Consider the following 12,727-nt stretch of genomic DNA (forward strand, 5'->3'; position numbering starts at 1 on the left):
AGTTTGTTACTTTCTTCTCAAGAGATCAAACATGATATTTTGCAGTATATTGAAAATGCATGGGTATCTATCCTAACCGTATTGCGCCAAAACAACCCCAAATCAACAGACCAAGTCATGCTAACCCTGCAGCGTCGACCAAAAGTAATTGGAGTAAAAGAAGCGCGAGAATTTCGGGTCCAAGTTGACAACATGCACATCGCCCTTACGACTGTTGCGAATAACAGCCTTGGTGAAATTGCCCGCCTCATCCGCCTCGATATCAATACCCAGAGCCCTGTAGATTTTCAATCGCAGCCTGTAGCGCCATTAGTTATACCCAAATAATTCCAATCCAGAGAACGCACAGAATAGCATCGTCGGCCTCCCTTTCCCGCCTTGTTTGTTCGTCGCCCTCAACGCCCTGCGCTTCTAAATCGGCCAATCGCTCTTTTAGCATATCCAGCTCGCCTTCGAGTCGTTCACTCTCAATTTCTAGTTCCGACGCGGCCTTGGCGATGCGGAATTTCTTCGTGTCTAGCTCGACCATCGCGGCGGCGTGTTTGCTCGCGTCGTGTGCGGAGACGGCTTCGTCATGCTGGGTATTCAGGGCTTGGAGGTGGCGCGATAGTTTCCGGAGGGAGGATTCAGCTTCGCGCATGCGCAGGTCGCGGGATTGCTGGAGGGTTGCGAGGGAGTCATTGATGCGGGAGACGGCTTGTTTGTCCGGTTGGATGTTGAAGTTGCCGATTGTGTGGTGGATGAGCTGCGTTGTTAGCGTGAACCTAACAGTGCTTGCGAGGGACTTACAGTTGAGGGGTTCTCGTCGAGTAACATGGTGACTGACTTAGTTTGACAGAGAGAGGAGTGTAGTCGTAGGCGCAAACGAAGCTATTCGCAGATAAAGATGAGGGGTATTTAAACCGTATTACGGATACCGTTGGGAGGGCAACGCCACAACATTAGCACGTGCACCGCCTCGCTGATATGAAGCTGGCTGTTTTCCTGACATCACTCGTTGCAAACCAGTATTATTGCTTCAGATCACACAAGTGTTGTTGACCGGCTTTTTCACCAGCAACATGACTTCTTCAAACCTACCTTGTACGTGACTCTAAGCTGCTCGAGACTCCCAGAGCTGCCTACTGACCGAACGCAGATGCCGCAGACGCTGAAAGGTCTTTCGCAAAGCTACCACGGAGATACGCAAGCTAACTGCGTTTAGTCCGCTGAAGCCAGCAGAACTTCAGGTCTTACGCTCTCAATATGAAAAAGAAGGCGACTACGTCGGTGTCCAAACCAAGTTCAACTATGCCTGGGTATGTGCCCACCCCTCCGCACACAAGGAAACCCGTATCTGGACGATCACTGATAGCAACTCAGGGCCTGATCAAATCCAACGCTCGACCCGAACAGCAAGAGGGCGTCCGTCTCCTCTCCGAAATCTTCCGTGCCGCTCCTGAACGCCGTCGCGAATGTCTATACTACCTAGCCCTGGGAAACTACAAATTAGGAAACTACGGAGAAGCTCGACGCTACAACGATCTCCTTATCGACAAGGAACCCGGCAACCTACAAGCAGCTAGCCTCCGGACACTTATTGATGATAAGGTGAATCGCGAGGGACTTGTGGGGATCGCCATCGTTGGCGGGCTGGCTCTCGCCGCGGGGGTGGTCGGGGGTATGCTGTTCCGGGGACAGCGACGATAAGTGGAGGGTCATATAGGTGGTGGGGCTGTATATATCATGACGACGATGACGATGATACCGTCTCTTACTCTTCTCTCTGCGCTCGCGTTTACGTTTGTTTGTTGGCTCGTGTGAGTGTTTGCGGGCTGTTAGCATGTCATACATGGATATTCTTGGCGTTTTCGACAAACGAGAGGAGCTGCAAGTAATAATTTAATCATGTACTTGAACTTCAAGTATCCGAGTCCGAGTCTTCTTTATGAGTGTTACAGCAAAGCGAGTCTCTTTCATCTATTGTGCAAGTGTACGTTGTAAAGCTGGACTGCGCCACATCCGAGGCTAGGTAACGTCATCTAAATACTCCGTTTTGTCTCCATCTTCTTTGAATTCCCCATTCATCTCTGACTATATATTTGACCCTGTCCATTTTGGCCTTAGACTTGACTTTGCGCCTTGTACAGAGCTTCACATCTGTACAGCAAAATGACCATATCAGCTGGTGCTTAACCAGCGTCTAAACCACGAACACCGCCGTTGCTGCTTGACTGAGACATCATCAAGAGCTCGTTTCACCCCCTCTTCACTGAGAGCCTTGTGTCTCTCTCGTTGTCGCCTAAACCTACCCTCCGTCTCCTTTCATCCATATTTCACCCATACCATCCCATCATGGCCGACGCTGGTTCGGAGGAAGATCGCATGACCTGTCACGCCTGCGGCCAAGTCTGGCTTCGGCGCACCTCGCATGGTCAAGAATGTCCGTACTGCGGCTCCGACTTCACAGAGATCGTGTGTACTCCTTAATTCTCCATGACCGTTCGAAACTAACATGCGCAGATTGAAATACCTCCTGATACAGATCCCGAACCTGAATCCTCACACCCCGACCCTCCCGAAGCGTTCCCAGGCTACCATCGATCGCCTCCCCCGCCGCCGGTCAATCCTTGGGCGGATCACAACCCATGGGCGCATATTGACGACGATGATATGACCGGATGGGACTCAGGACCTAGAGTCACCCATCGATCTTTCCGGTCCCCCAACGGCTCGTACATATTCCATGGCTCAATTCGAACTGGCATGCAACCCCGCCCCCGCAGAGTGCCCGGCGTGCAGCGAGACCGAGACTTTGATCCGATAATGCGGGACATGGAACATTTTTTTCAGAGCATGCATGAGGCCGACCGGGACCGTGCTTCCCGCGCCCAAGGCCCTGGATCGGCTCCTGGGGAACAAACTGCTTTTGACTCTGCAAATCGGCCAATGCCCTATCCCCGGGGTGGTCTGTTCCCTCGTAATGCGGACGGACCCCAGCCAATGGGCTCGCCTTTGGGGAGCCTTAGCAAGTACGTATCCTCTCTGGATCCCACGTCTTTGATACAACCTTTCTAACGGATGTAGTCTAATTGATCTCCTGCAAAATATGAACCCTCAGCAACAACAACAACAACCGGGAGCGCCAAACATTCGCATCATGCCCGGAGGCGCGCCGCTAGCACTCATTTCAGCTTTACTGAACATCTCACGCAACGGTGACGCAGTTTATTCACAAGAAGAATTAGACCGGGTCATATCCCAGCTCGTAGAGCAGAACAACCACAGCGCAGTCCCGCCAGCCGCACAAGACGCTATTCAAGCGCTCCCCAAGAAAGCCGCAGATGCAGAGCTCCTCGGCAGCGAGGGCAACGCTGAATGCTCAATCTGCATGGACTCGGTCAAGATCGGGGACGAGGTCACCGTGCTCCCGTGTACACACTGGTTCCACCCGCAGTGCATTGAGATGTGGCTCAACCAGCACAACACCTGCCCGCACTGCCGACGCGGAATCGACCCGAGCACGACTCCCGATGCGAATGCGACAAACACGGCGCCGTAAGTGCGCATTATTGCAACCCAGTCATTCAGTTTTATAGGCATGCCTGCTAGAATTGGTCGCTGATGATCGCTTTCACTTCCGTGCAGATCCGCGGGGACGTCGGCCTCTGCGTCTGGACAGACTAGGCGCTCGAATTCGATATCCGGCTCCAGCGCTCATCAGTCACATACCTCGGATGAAAGTCGGAGGTCGTCACGGAGCAGTCGTGGCGAGGGGTCTGGGGGGTGGGCCGGATGGGTACGCAGTCGATTAGGCGGGGGAGGAGGTGGTTAGGTAGTATACTTTTGCCCCCATTGTTCATCAACCTTTTTCTTGTTTATTACTTTTTTGAACATGTTGGTCAGCCTAGGCGCAGCATAGACGGTCCCGTATCTACAAGAACGGGCCCACGACTTTATGATTAGGTGGTCTGTAAGTATGCTTTTTAATATATGAAACCATGAATATACCAAATTTTTCTGCTTGAATGAATCAGTCGACATATATAGCATCAAAACCTAAGCTTAGCTCTTGAGCTATTTCGCCAAACTGTCCGCATTCCCGTCTTGTTTTAATATATGATGACAGCAGACTTGACCGTTCTTGCGTCTTCAGCGCCTTGGATCGATATAATATATACAATCTCCACAAAAAGAACGGCGTCTTGGAAGCATTGGCACCTTGTATAGATGTAACCCATGTCATCGAGAGGGCGTGCAGTGGTAATGCCATGCGACATGAAGCATCACTTCCTAAACACTCGTCTGTAGCACCTCATCTAGGCGAACTGAGAGACATTCGAACGTACAAGTCAGATCAAACTTGCTGGACATGTACGCCCTAGGCCGTCTCAGAGTGGAGAGAACTATAAATACCCCCACCAACCCTAGTACAATCTGATAATCAGCTTCGATTTCTCCAACTCACCTCCAACTCACCTCTAGAGTCCAACTTACGTCCAACTCCTTCCTCCACCCCCGCCCTCAAACCCCGCGGTACCAACACCCATATCCACACCCGCGCCATGAAGACCCTCTTCCGCAACGGCGTCATCACCTCGTCGGCACAGCCAACGGCTACAAGCCTCGTAATTGAAGACGATCGTATCATCTACGTCGGTTCCCAGCAGGATGCGCCGGCGGCTGATAAGCAGATTGATCTTGCTGGTCGACGGGTGTTGCCAGGGTTTATAGATGGGTATCTACCACTTACTTGCCTTCCCTCCCCTTCTTCTCTATCCACTCGCAAAACGTTCAAAGACTAATCATGTAAACAGGCACATGCACCTTCTTCTCTTCGGGGCCTCGCTCTCGAAAATCGATCTGAGCGCCTGCAAATCGCTCGCAGACATCCGCAGCACGATCAAGGCCGGCGCCGCCGCGCGCCGCGACGCCCCGCGTCTCTTCTGCAGCGGCTGGATGCACAGCATGACCGACAACAAGGCGCTAGCATCCATGCTCGACGACCTCGACCCGCGGCCCATCTTCATCGACGCCAAAGACCTCCACAGCGCATGGTGCAACTCTGCCGCGCTCGCCGAGCTCGGCGTTACGGCGTCGACCCCGGATCCAGAGGGTGGCTCGATCTCCCGCGATGAGGCGGGGAATCCGTCGGGGTTGCTGAGTGAGAGTGCGGCTGTGACGATTGTCTGGCCGCATGTTGCGAAAGTTGCTACGGCTGAGGAGAAACGGGGGTTCGTGCGTAATGCGGTGCGGGCGTATAATGCGGCCGGGTACACGGGGATGGTCGAGATGGCGACGGACGAGAATATCTGGGACATTGTCTGTGGCTTGCGTGAGAGCGGCGAGGAAGTACCCATTCGGCTGGCGATGCATTGGATCATTACGCCTGCGGCGACGGAGGAAGGCGTCCTCCGCCAGGTTGATCGCGCGATCGAGCTGCACAAGAAATACAACAAGGACACCTCCCCGGACTTTCGCATCGCGGGGATAAAGATCATCTGCGATGGCGTCGTCGACGCATGCACGGCCGCGCTGCTCGAGCCCTACTCGCACAACACCGATACCTCGATAAACGCTTCACCTCTCTGGGACCCTGCCCTCCTCCGCGCAGCCGTACAGCGCGCCGACGCCGCTGGCCTCCAATGCGCGCTGCACGCCATCGGCGACGCAGCGGTCCGCCTGGCCATCGACACGCTCGAAACCGTCGCACCAACAGACGGCACATGCAAGCGGCACCGCATCGAACACCTCGAAGTCACCTCGCCCACGGACGCAACCCGCCTCGCAGCCCTAGGCATAACAGCAAGTATCCAGCCCGTACACGCAGACCCAGCGATCCTACGCGCATGGCCACGCCTTCTCGGTCCCGAGCGCGTAGCCCGTGCATTCGCATACCGCGAGTTCCAGGAGAAAGGCGCGAAGCTCGCGATCGGTACTGACTCGCCGACGGCTCCGCACCTCCCATTCCGGAATCTGTACACGGCGACGACGAGGCGGTCGGCGAGGGAGCCGGAGTCGACGGAGACGGTGAATGAGGGGTTCAAATTGGAGCTTGCGCAGGCGGTGCAGGGTGCGACGTTGGGATCGGCGTATTCGTGCTTTGCGGATGATGTAGTGGGATCGCTGGAGGTGGGGAAGAAGGCGGATTTTGTGGTTGTTGAGATGGAGTGGGAGGACAATGGTGAAAGTCTGCTGGATGCGAGGGTTGAGCAGACGTGGTTTGGGGGGAGACAAGTGTTTGGGGAAATCGCATAGGTCGGGGACTGTGTAACAGTATCGGGTTAGGTGGCTGAGATTGCTCTGTTTTATTCCCTATGGTAGCTTGAGGACCCTGTGGCCTGTAAGTCATTGAGCTGATATCAAGGCCTGTGGAAGGAGGAGCAGGACCAGGAGGGACTCTTTCCTTGTGGCCAAGAAAGTGGTGTGGAGGTCATTTATTGTCTAAGAGACAAAATGATACTCTACCTTAGAGAGAAGAAAAGAGAAAGTAAATGACTAAACTTTACCATTCACACTAGATACAGAGCACAGTGGAAAGATACAAGATGCCAAAGCCCATAGAAAGCCAATCAATCTCTTCAGACCACAACCACACCTGGTCAAAGCATCCTTATCGCTTATTGCTTGGATTCAGAGATCGATGTGTTTGTTCATGGTTCATTTACCGCTTTCCCTTCTTCCGAGGCGCAACAACCTTGAATGCAGCACTGCTGGTATCCTCCTCACGAGGCGTGGATGATCCCTTCTTCGCAACCTCACTCCATCCACCTCCATTCTTCTGCTCGAGCGCGGTGGTCGAAACGGACTCTACGATGCCCTTGTCAGCGAGCTTGCGACGGCGGATGAACTCGTCAGCGAAGCGGCGGCCGTCAAGGGTCTGGGAGTTGGCGTAGACGGAGTCGGAGATGATCTCTGCCTCAGCAGGGAGGAGGAGGAGTTGCTGGACGAAGTCGTCGACTGTCAAGATAATTAGTTTGGATTATAGATTATCAGGGTGAAAAGTAATGAATGAGCATACCGTTGATGTTGCTGTTGAGACCCTTGCCCAACGTCACTTTGGACCACTTGGTGAACTCCTCCATGGCGCGGCTGGGGTTCGCAGATGGGGTGCTGACGGGTAGGGCTCGGGGAGCCGTCGTAACTGCAGTCACGGGCTTGGGACGAACTGGCGATGCGGCAATGGGAATCGGTCCACTGGTCGAGCGGGGTCCAGTGGGTGCAACAAGGGGTGCCTTGGCCTTGCCGCTAGCACCGACAGTTGTCCAGGCACCTGTGCCAGCGCTGACAGGGGATGCGGCAGCAGGGACTTTGCTAGCAAGATCGGCGTAGCGCTTCCCGGTAGAAGAAGGCGCAGGTGGGGGAGCCGCAGCATTCTGAGATACGATCGCTGCCGCAGCAGCTGCAGCAGCGCGCTGCTTACGGGCTTCCTCTTCCTTCTGGATCTGAGCTAGAGTCTTCTTTGTAGAAGTGGTGGTTGTAGTAGCGCCCTTGGCGCCCCAAACCGAAGCGGAAGACGTAGGAGTTGCAGGTGATCCGGAACTAGCCCAGTTGGCAGAGGATGGGAGACCGGGGGCTTGCTGCGCCTGAACCTGGCTGAGACGTTCCTGTTCCGCAAGCAGCTGAGCGCGGCGAGCGGCTGCTGCAATTTCTTCTCTCTCCGCCGCACTGCGTGCTTCAGCTTCTTGAATCTCCTTGAGAGAAGGACCCTTGGGCAGCTCGTTCACTTCCTTGGCCCATGGCGCAATCGAAGTAGTGGGAGCCTCGACGGGTGTCTGAGTCTGGGATCGCGAGTTGGCAGCAAGGGATTCGGCAACGTTCTGGCGGTTGCGCTGTGCGGCCGGAGCGGGGAGGGGCGAGGCAGAAGGTGGGGGAGGGAATGGCTGAGGCATGGCCGAGTCTTTGGCAGCCCAAGCGGCGTCGCCGGAAACTTGAGCTTGGGCTTGAGCTTGAGCATGAGCTTGAGCATGAGCCTGAGCCTGGGCCTTCTGCTGCTCCTGGTGCTCCTGCTCCTGGGCGGCCTTCTGAACCTGCTGGGACAGTGTAAGAACGGGCTCCTCGGTCACAAGTAGGGTTGCAGCCGCCTCCTCAAGAGTCTGCTCGAGACTTTCTGGCTGAGCTGGCGCGGCGGCGGGATGAGTGGGCAAACCCTCGGCGGTGCGCAGACCAAATTCGCCTTCCTGAGCTCTCAGCGCATGAAACTGACGGAGTCGTTCCTCGCGGGCCTGCTGATCAAACAAGCTATCGCCGTGGGTGGCGTCGAACTGCTCTTGTTCCTGCTGCAGGCGCGCGCGGTCTTGAAGCATGGAGGCTACCTGCGGGTTCTGAAAAAGGTTGTCGCGCGCGGAAAAAGACGTCGGACTGCCAAACGCGAAAGGGTCGCGGGGGTTGTTCACGTTCAAGCGATCAAGAAGCGTAGGGAGCTGATCTTGACTGGTGTTTAAAAAATCGGTTCCAATCATCTGAGGGCCAACGTTGGGTAAAGGGTTTGATCTCAACGGGCCTGCGGCGTCGAAAAAACCAGAGCCGGAAGGTTGGTGTTGTTGTTGCTGCTGCTGTTGTTGTTGCATGGGACCTTGAATAGGGGATGGTTGAAAACCAATCGGTGAAGTGATGCTGCCGAAACTGGGTTGGCTGTGAAGGCTATGGGCACTGGAATGGTGTTGGAGTTGGGGAGGGTGAATGCCATGGGGAACTCCGCTGGGAAATGTCATTTGCTTCATCAAAGCCTGCTGCTGGGCAAGATGCTCCTTCTGCCGAGCCATCAGATATTGCTCCTCTTGCTTCCTACGCTCGAGGGCATTCTGTTGCTCGGCAGTCAGAGTAGTGCCAAAGCTAGGGAAACTTCCAGGGAATGGAGGCTGCGCGTTGCCTGTAGTTGCCTGTCCCCAGTTGCTTCCAGATGGTTCAGGTCCGTGGGGGACGCCAATCTGCGGAACAAGGAATGGCTCGCGGGAGTTCCCAATGCGCCGCACCAGTTGCGCCAGCGGCTCGAACTCGGGGTCTTCTAGCTTCCTAATCTGAAGATCCGGGCTGAAGAAGCCGGCCTTAAACCAATCGTGCATCTCCAGTCCGGTCCAAGGACCCTGGATGTTGCCTTGAGGGTCGCGGTAGATCCAGCGCATGCGATCTGGCATCACCATGGTTCGCTGCTGAGCAGCAGGGACGGAGCCACCAGCGCTGCCAGGAGCCTGGCCCTGTTGACCTTCAAGACCAATGGAAGTTGGAATTGAACCGACAGCGGAAACAGGCGTATGAGACGCAGACGTAGTCGCAGGAGCAGGTTGGCCGGAAACGTCTGCTTGAATGTCGGGTTGCTGCGTCTCCTCCAGACTACCCAGATCCTGCCTTTGCTCGCTCTGGATCTGGTCCTGCATGGCCTGCGGGAAGAGAGAACCCAATTTGCTGGAGCGGCCAATGCTTCCAGTTCCCGAAATCCCAGCATGGGGACTAAAGAGTCCACCTCCGCCCAGCGTCGATAGACTCGGCGACTGAAGGTCAGCCATGGAGCCGAAGATCGGGTCACCGAAGCCAGTCCCGAATGCAGACCTTTCCTTGGTAGGAGTACCAACTGCCCCGCTTGACGGCCATCCTGAGGTGGTACTAAGCGAGGGGAGCCCACCCAAAGCACCTAGGTTGCTGAAGCTTCGGTTTCCTGCAACGCTGGAGGCTTGGCTTCGATCAACCGCCGAAGGCAGATCCATACCAGATCCTACACGACGGATAGAGCCAAATGCACTCGAGTCGCGCAAGCCACTAAGCCCGGGGTGATTTGTGTTCTGAATGTCGGAGCCATCGGTGTCTACGTCGTCAACGTCGCCTCGATCACCGTGGTGAGGACTCTGGTAGGGGTTCGTGTTAGTCGGGCTGGTAGGTTCGCGACCTTGGAGGTTCGGAGTCGGGTTGCGCGAATTTTCGTGGCTCTGCATCAATTCACGGAAGCCAGGGATGCTAGAGGTCATGCCAAACGCAGAGAAGCCCCGTTGATCCGCCGCCTGAGAGGGTGTGCTGACATCCTGGGATCCTCCCAGAGCCGCGCTTCCGCTGCGAGGCTCGTCCGAGAATGGGTTCGTTTCGCTGCGGCCAGTGCGCGTCTTAAAGGTTTCGCCCCACGGTGATTGCGATCGCTTCTCAGCCTCGCTCTCACCCAGACGTTCCAAGTTGCTCAATGACGGCTTCTCCTTGATTGACGGAATATCCTCCAAGCTATCTTTGGAGAACAGCCCCTTCAGACGACTCTCCCCACGCAAGCTGCCATACCCGGGTCTCTTTTCAGTCGTCGGAGTCTGCGCAGCACTGCTATTGCCCAGAGAGAAGGCTCCAAAAGTTCCCATTGGCGAGTAATTCGCGCTCTGCGAAGCTGGTGGCCACGGAGAGGTTGCACCAGGCAATCCCACCGGGTTCGTCGAACTACGCTTCAAGGAACCAAAGGGAGAAGGAGCCTCTGCAGTTTCCCGACCTTGGGATTCCTTTTCCTTCTCTTCCCACTTGGAGACGGATGTCGAATCTCGAAAATCGGTCTTGCGGCGCAGAAGTGACGGAGGTGGTGTCGCGGTATTCGGCTCGTCACGGAAGAATCGGGAGCCACCAGTCGTGGGCGACATGGGGTTCGTAGTTGAATCGCCGGTTTCGCGACGTCGAGGCCCGGGTCTTACGGAACTGGGAGAGGAAGTGTTGTAAGGGTTCGGGTTGCCCTGAGTGTAGGAAATCGAAGTTCTGCGTCCTGGTCCGCCGGTACCAGTGTTTTCCTTGGAGGCATTTGTTGGTGGCGGCTTCAGCGGGGAATTGACCGAGATCGAAAATGTCTACACAAACTCAGCACAGCTCCGACTCGACAAGGAAAGAGCAAAAAAACAAACCTCCTTCTCATCATCAGTCATATCCACCAACCCCAAAGGTTCAACGTGTCCACCATGATCCCAGCACACCTCGGGTCCAGATGGATTATCCTTGTGGTCGTCCCGCTTCCCCCAAGCTCCATTCACCGCGGGCGATTCGATATGCGGATTCCAATCGGCAACAAAATAATCCGTGACATTCTTAGTCAAAATCCCGGTATCCCGCTGCGCCTTATACAGATCGAGAAGCTGTTCTTTTGAGTAGCGTGTATCGGTGGACGCTCCGTTGCGTGTCACGTTGGAGGAGAGATTTGAAGACATGTGCGAAGGATAGGCACCGCCGGTGGGAGTCGTAGCGGAAGTCGGCTCTCGAGTGTGAGAAGGATTAGTGGCAACTGAGGGACGGCGGAAGGTTTGTGTTGCTCCGTTCATGCGAGGGCGAGGCCTGACAAGTGCGGTTAGTCGACAACCAAAATTTGTGTTGTGATATTGCAGCTGTGAGGAGCGTGATAGCAGAAGCAAAATAGCCAAGGGTGGCATACCATTCCCCACTGGTAGTTCCATCACCTCGTCTGCTCGAGGAGTCGGGGTTGTTGCCAGCGGCGGCCGAAGCGAAACTCGAAGGGAGTGGCGTCGGCATTATGGCGTGAACGGTTTGCTAGGTAACAATAAATGGGAGCGAAAAGATCGGTGGGAGAGAGGAAGGAGAGGCAGGTAGCAAGAGTTTGAGCTATATCACGGTGAGAAACTGCCACGAAAGCAATGTTGCAAGTGTTATTGGAAGCGAGTCGATTTCACGGACGTGGGAATGACAAGGGCAAAGTAGAGGTCCGCAAGCTGGACGGGACCGGGGGAATTCAGCGAGCAGGGAGAAAGAGGGAAAAGTAGGTGCGACAAATTCACGTACCTTGTGTAGCAAAATGTGCTGGACGCTGGTAGCGGGAGGGATGAGGTCAAAGTCGAGACGAAAGAATAACGCTAGACGATCCAAGTCAAGATCAGAAGAAGATCTGGAGAGGCTCGAGAGTTCCTGAGAAAAATGAAGAGGCTGCGGCGAATTAGCTGGGGCCGTGGCATTACCAGCGAGAGTACCATCGACGTCACGTATTATACTCTCCGCAGGGCAACTGATCGCGAGCCTGCCCCAGCCGGACATATTCGACCTGAATATTACCTACCACAGAACACACACACACAAACTGCCCTTCTTCGGTAACGGTGCTTTGTGAGCACCACCAACCATAATGAACCTCCTAGAGTGCACCTAAGGGGGTTTCATCATCTAGGATCAGGAGAAGTTCCCATGTGTTCAATTTGAACTTTATATGAGACTTGGAGTGTCAATTAGTCTCGAGCTCCCCTGAGCCTTGAGACAGTGCGTGGCCCAAGTCTTCAGCCAAACCTAGATGACGGTAATGCCACGCTTCACAGCCACTGGTGCAAACGACAAACGCTTCAAGTTCTTTTCTCGACGAGTCTCTTGTCCTGCTTTCTTGTTGTTGTTCTTTTTGTCAAGAGCATCGAGGTACAAAGCAAAGGCCGATCGGGCAATTGTTTGCTCGGGCCAAAATGACCATCATGGCTTCATCTCAAACTACTTGGAGCCTACACTGATACGGCAGGAATGGTTGTGTTGGCATTCAACTGGGAGTTTCAAGTTGTTTCACTCGTGGCCATGAGCAACTTGTGATATGATCATAACCATTGAGCCAGCTTGGTGGTGAACCTGGATGGCTGCAATACTCAAATCTCGAAAGAGGGGAGACCGTTGAAGTACAGCCTGCAGCCTTGTTTTGTGTACTTCGGACTAGAACCGGAGAATCCAGCATCATCGGTGCTGCGAGAAGGTCTGGAATGCATTCGACATACTGGCCCCACAATTCACCCCAGCCTCGCTCTGTAGTCTGTAC

General features: G+C 54.8%; 5 protein-coding genes across 5 annotated transcripts; 3 read left to right on the top strand and 2 right to left on the bottom strand.

Moving 5' to 3' along the window:
* Positions 1-18: 18 nt before the first annotated feature.
* BJX68DRAFT_235775 (kinetochore Spc24 family protein) lies at positions 19-854 on the bottom strand. Its single transcript, XM_071039925.1, has 3 exons — positions 790-854; positions 348-745; positions 19-298 (listed from the first exon to the last, which is right to left on the bottom strand). Exons 1-3 carry the CDS (start codon positions 814-816, stop codon positions 121-123), a joined length of 603 nt encoding a protein of 200 aa, XP_070900057.1. The 5' UTR covers positions 817-854; the 3' UTR covers positions 19-120.
* A 131-nt stretch (positions 855-985) lies between these two features.
* BJX68DRAFT_235777 (mitochondrial fission 1 protein) lies at positions 986-1,938 on the top strand. The gene is made up of 4 exons (XM_071039926.1): positions 986-1,083; positions 1,139-1,157; positions 1,205-1,298; positions 1,363-1,938. Exons 1-4 carry the CDS (start codon positions 1,062-1,064, stop codon positions 1,687-1,689), a joined length of 462 nt encoding a protein of 153 aa, XP_070900058.1. The 5' UTR covers positions 986-1,061; the 3' UTR covers positions 1,690-1,938.
* Positions 1,939-2,334: 396 nt separating this feature from the next.
* BJX68DRAFT_266047 (putative RING finger domain protein) lies at positions 2,335-3,541 on the top strand (the record flags this gene model as incomplete). The annotated part of the gene is made up of 3 exons (XM_071045387.1): positions 2,335-2,454; positions 2,503-3,011; positions 3,067-3,541. The coding sequence occupies 3 exons, from the start codon at positions 2,335-2,337 to the stop codon at positions 3,539-3,541; spliced, it is 1,104 nt and encodes a 367-aa protein (XP_070900059.1).
* Positions 3,542-4,222: 681 nt separating this feature from the next.
* On the top strand, positions 4,223-6,413 carry BJX68DRAFT_235783 (amidohydrolase). The gene is made up of 2 exons (XM_071039927.1): positions 4,223-4,717; positions 4,797-6,413. The coding sequence occupies exons 1-2, from the start codon at positions 4,545-4,547 to the stop codon at positions 6,235-6,237; spliced, it is 1,614 nt and encodes a 537-aa protein (XP_070900060.1). The 5' UTR covers positions 4,223-4,544; the 3' UTR covers positions 6,238-6,413.
* A 230-nt stretch (positions 6,414-6,643) lies between these two features.
* BJX68DRAFT_254776 (uncharacterized protein) lies at positions 6,644-11,457 on the bottom strand (the record flags this gene model as incomplete). The annotated part of the gene is made up of 4 exons (XM_071042930.1): positions 6,644-6,939; positions 7,001-10,784; positions 10,839-11,262; positions 11,360-11,457. The coding sequence occupies 4 exons, from the start codon at positions 11,455-11,457 to the stop codon at positions 6,644-6,646; spliced, it is 4,602 nt and encodes a 1,533-aa protein (XP_070900061.1).
* Between the last annotated feature and the right edge of the window lie 1,270 nt (positions 11,458-12,727).

This window comes from Aspergillus pseudodeflectus (assembly GCF_044049435.1).
Source record: "Aspergillus pseudodeflectus strain CBS 756.74 chromosome Unknown BJX68scaffold_17, whole genome shotgun sequence".
NCBI classification, from domain to species: domain Eukaryota; kingdom Fungi; phylum Ascomycota; class Eurotiomycetes; order Eurotiales; family Aspergillaceae; genus Aspergillus; species Aspergillus pseudodeflectus.